Source organism: Plectropomus leopardus, unplaced genomic scaffold (assembly GCF_008729295.1).
Source record: "Plectropomus leopardus isolate mb unplaced genomic scaffold, YSFRI_Pleo_2.0 unplaced_scaffold20665, whole genome shotgun sequence".
In the NCBI taxonomy this organism is placed as follows: Eukaryota; Metazoa; Chordata; class Actinopteri; order Perciformes; family Serranidae; genus Plectropomus; species Plectropomus leopardus.
The window spans coordinates 1-2,009 of NW_024622345.1; the positions used below are offsets into that span (position 1 = coordinate 1).

At 39.9% G+C, this 2,009-nt stretch overlaps 1 protein-coding gene across 1 annotated transcript; it reads left to right on the forward strand.

Annotated features, from left to right (window-relative positions):
- Window positions 1-300: 300 nt before the first annotated feature.
- On the forward strand, window positions 301-1,120 carry LOC121965574 (integrin alpha-6-like; the record flags this gene model as incomplete). The annotated part of the gene is made up of 3 exons (XM_042515712.1): window positions 301-491; window positions 728-856; window positions 1,027-1,120. Coding segments are annotated over 3 exons (389 nt in total), but the record flags the coding sequence as incomplete, so codon positions are not given.
- Window positions 1,121-2,009: the final 889 nt, after the last annotated feature.

Genomic DNA, 2,009 nt, shown 5'->3' on the forward strand with positions numbered 1-2,009 from the left:
CATAGTTAGAAGCCCATCTGCAATGAGCAGTGTCTGGAAAACACCAATTTGTAACATAAAACTGCTTTATTTAGCGTTTTTACCAGTTTTAATCACCTAGTCATTTGTTCTGGAGAGAAAGAGACCTCTGTGGATAACTCAGCTCCAGGTAAAAACCTCCCAAACAATGATCACTTCAGGATATATGACAGAAAGGTTCATGTGGTTGCAATCTTTAATCCTCACTGCTATATACCACTAAATCCCCACAAATCTTCCATACTTCACCTCGAAGGCCAACCTTTTTATTAAAATTAAAAGTTTTACTGCAGCAAATTCATAATGTACATAACTGTGTATTCTTTAATTACTCCCAACTCTATTTAAACTTGACCTTCTTCTTTTTCTTCAAACAGGATTATTCCAAGCTCCATCGTGTGGAGGTGATAGTGACGGCCTCTCTGCATGTCGATAGCACAGCAAAGAACACAGTGGTGCATGCCGAGTCACAGGTAAAAACACAAGAGGAAAAAGTATTTATGATATGTGACAGTGCTGGACCAGAGAGGTGGACTTGATCATTTATTGCAGTTTTTGTAGTTCTCTACAATAGGCCTTGAATGTTGATGTCAGTGTAGGCTTGTATGAACATTAAAAACCTAGACATGTGTATGCTAAAAATACAATAAAAGTGTAGTTTATACTCAGATCCAAAAATGATTATCTGCTGCTGTATCGTGTTCTCCAGTTAAGACTGACAGTGTTCCCAGAGAGGCGCGCGGACAAGTACGGAGGAGGAGTGCCATGGTGGATCATCGTGCTGTCCATCTTGTTTGGGCTAATGTTGTTGGCCCTGTTGGCTTTCCTCCTGTGGAAGGTAGGACTGAAGGACGAGGGGAGGACACCCTGACCCTGCTATCAAAAACACACAGCATTTTAATGAATGTTTTTTAAAACCTAACAGACTATAAAGCAACGTTTACAGAGCAACTGTAGGTATTTATGACAACAGTTGCACACATTTTCTAACAATCTTCCTCTCCTCAGTGTGGACTCTTTGGGAAAAAGAATAAAGAGCACCCGTCAGAAAAAGAGAGACTGACAGCAAATGCATAAAAAGAGAGAGGGTAATATTACCCGGCCTGCCATGAATGAGTGAAACTTTGTCTCTTGCTCCTTTTTGCTGAAATTTGTGCTTCCTGGTATGAGGCAGACAGCAACTCTCACACTGTGGCATGAATAAATGCTGCCAAGAGTTTATGCCTGATAGATTTTCACACATGATTATGTGTGAATCATTATGGTTTACCTGCATGGGTGATGGCTGATAATCAATGACTGAAGAACTGCACCATGGGGGCTGCATCTGCACCTCTTTGAATTTCTGTCTAACTCTGTTAATTCTTTTGTTCCTGTCTCACATATGGTACCTTGGTCTAAAGGTTTCTTCCTCTAAGTGCAAAAACGGGGGCAAACACATTTCCTTTATTTAAGTAAAGTGTATTTGACTGGTCTTCTCCTCTTAAAATGATAATTTAGATTTTCTGATGTGGGGTTTATGAGTTACTTTTTCATAGTCAGTATATTACATATAGTGAATGGCTGTCGTCGTGTCCCCAGTTTGAAGAAGCAGCCTTGATTACCGCCATGGAGGCTCAGCAATGTACTGCTGAGGAGGGGCGGCAGCAAAATGTATTTTGATCATCTGAAAATAAAATCAATATCCATTAAGTGTATGCTACATTTAGAATGATATAACAGCTTCATGTCCCCATCGGAAATTACTATCTGATTGCAATGTAAAGCAGTGAAAATACTCTAAATATAGTGTACATTTGAACTGATATTGACTTTTTTTAGGTGGTTAAAATATGTTTTGCTGCTGCCCTCGTCCACAGCAGTACATAGCTTTGCTTACATGGCAATACTCCTGTCTGCCTCTCCAAACTGACATCATGCCAAATGCCACCTGCTGTATATAATACACTGACTACGGATAAGTACCTCATACAACCTCGCTTCAAAAGATC